Below are 1,793 nucleotides of genomic sequence, written 5' to 3'. Positions count from 1 at the left end.
CCCCCCCCCCCCAAACACACACCCTGCGGCACGGGGAGCTGCGGGGAAGGGCCCCGGTGCTCAGGGTCTGGCTCTGCCCCAGGGCTGCCCTTCAACGCCGTGTACTGCGCCAGCAAGTTTGCAGTGGAGGGGCTGTGTGAGAGCCTGGCCGTCGTCCTGCGCCCCTTCAACATCCAGTGAGTACCGGCAGCGCTGCGGGCGCTGCGTTCCTGCCCCCCCGGCACCGGGATGGAGGGATCACAGAATCACAGAATCGTAGTGGTTGGAAGGGACCTCAGAGATCATCGAGTCCAACCACACCGGGGATGGCACCGGGATGGAGCAGCTGGAACAGGTCCAGTGGAGGGCCACGGAGATGCTCAGAGGGATGGAGCACCTCTCCTGTGAAGACAGGCTGAGGGAGCTGGGATTGTTCAGCCTGGAGAAGAGGAGGCTCCGGGGAGACCTTATAGCGGCCTTTCAATACCTGAAGGGTGCCTATAGAAGAGCTGGGGAGGGACTCTTTGCCAGGAAGGGTAATGATAGGACAAGGGGAAACGGTTTTAAATTGGAAGAAAAAAGATTCAGATTAGATCTCAGGAAGAAATTCTTTACTCTGAGGGTGGTGAGACACTGGAACAGGTTGCCCAGGGAAGTTGTGGATGCCCCATCCCTGGAGGGGTTCAAGGCCAGGCTGGATGGGGCCTTGAGCAACCTGCTCTAGTGGGAGGTGTCCCTGCCCATGGCAGGGGGGTTGGAACTAGATGATCTTTGAGGTCCCTTCCAACCCAAACCATTCTATGACTCTATGGAGGGATGGAGGGATGCCAGACGGGGCGCACGGTGCCAGCTCAGGTGCCTGGCTGGGGGCTGCCATCCAGTTCCCTCCCGCAGCCTGACGCTGGTGGAGTGTGGACCCGTCAACACCAGCTTCCTGGCCAACCTGCGGCGCCCGGACCCCAATGGCAGCGAGATGCAGGGCCTGGACGCCGAGACGCGGGGTCTCTACCGCCGGTTCCTGCAGCACTGCCAGGGCCTCTTCCGCGACAAGGCCCAGGAGGTGGAGGATGTCCTGCAGGTCAGTCCCTGCGGGACGGGCTCTGGGCAGGGGTCTGTGGCTGGAGGGGGGGGCTGTACCGGGGACGGGTCTGACCCCTCTGCGGTGCCAGGCGTTCCTGGAGGCCATGGGCACCCCCTGCCCTCCCCTGCGCCGTCTCACCACCCAGCTCTTCACCCCGCTCTTGCGCCTGAGGCTGAGCAGCCCCGACGGCTCCGCGTACGTCCAGGCCATGCACGACTTCGTGTTCGGCGGCGGCCAGGCCGGTGGGGACCAGCCCTGAACGGGGACACCGGGACACCGGGGCAGCCGGTGCCGTGTCGGTCCCGGTCGGGGGTGGGGGGGGTGTCGGTCCCACCGCGTTGCCAATAAAGCTCTTTTGCAGCCGCCCGGCTCCGTCCCTCTCGCCGAGCTCCCGGGGGTTCCGCTGGGGGGGTCCCCAGGATGCGACCGGGGCGGTACCGGGCTGGGGGCCGGGTTTCCCCGTCCCCTCCCTCCGCGGGCGGAGCCCGGTCCCTCCGCCCGCCCACCCCGGGGTTGCCCGGGTGCCGCCGCCGTGGGAGGCGCTGCCGGTGCCGGTAGCACGTTCCGGGTCGCGGCGACCGGCGTTTCCGGCGGGGCCATGCCGCCCTTCGCCTCGGGGCTGCTGGTGCTGACGGCGCCGTTGCCCGTCCTGCCCCGACGGGCGGCGGCGGCGCTGGCGGCGGCGGCGGGGGTGGTGGCGGGGCCGTTGTACGTCCACCTGCAACCGGGGCTG

General features: G+C 67.7%; 2 protein-coding genes across 2 annotated transcripts in view; both read left to right on the top strand.

The window, feature by feature from the left end:
- Window positions 1-1,319, top strand: part of HSD17B1 (hydroxysteroid (17-beta) dehydrogenase 1) — a 2,156-nt gene extending 837 nt beyond the window's left edge. Inside the window, exons 4-6 of the mRNA XM_014959116.1 lie at window positions 83-176; window positions 874-1,057; window positions 1,149-1,319. Of these exons, the coding sequence (XP_014814602.1) occupies window positions 83-176; window positions 874-1,057; window positions 1,149-1,319 (449 nt within the window). The remainder of the gene's footprint in view (window positions 1-82; window positions 177-873; window positions 1,058-1,148) is intronic.
- A 339-nt stretch (window positions 1,320-1,658) lies between these two features.
- The window catches only part of COASY (CoA synthase), a 6,323-nt gene continuing 6,188 nt past the window's right edge, over window positions 1,659-1,793 (top strand). Inside the window, exon 1 of the mRNA XM_014959068.1 lies at window positions 1,659-1,768. Within this exon, the coding sequence (XP_014814554.1) occupies window positions 1,659-1,768 (110 nt within the window). The remainder of the gene's footprint in view (window positions 1,769-1,793) is intronic.

This window comes from Calidris pugnax, unplaced genomic scaffold, assembly GCF_001431845.1.
Source record: "Calidris pugnax isolate Ruff unplaced genomic scaffold, ASM143184v1 scaffold341, whole genome shotgun sequence".
NCBI lineage: Eukaryota > Metazoa > Chordata > Aves > Charadriiformes > Scolopacidae > Calidris > Calidris pugnax.
This window is presented reverse-complemented; position numbering and strand designations above follow the sequence as displayed.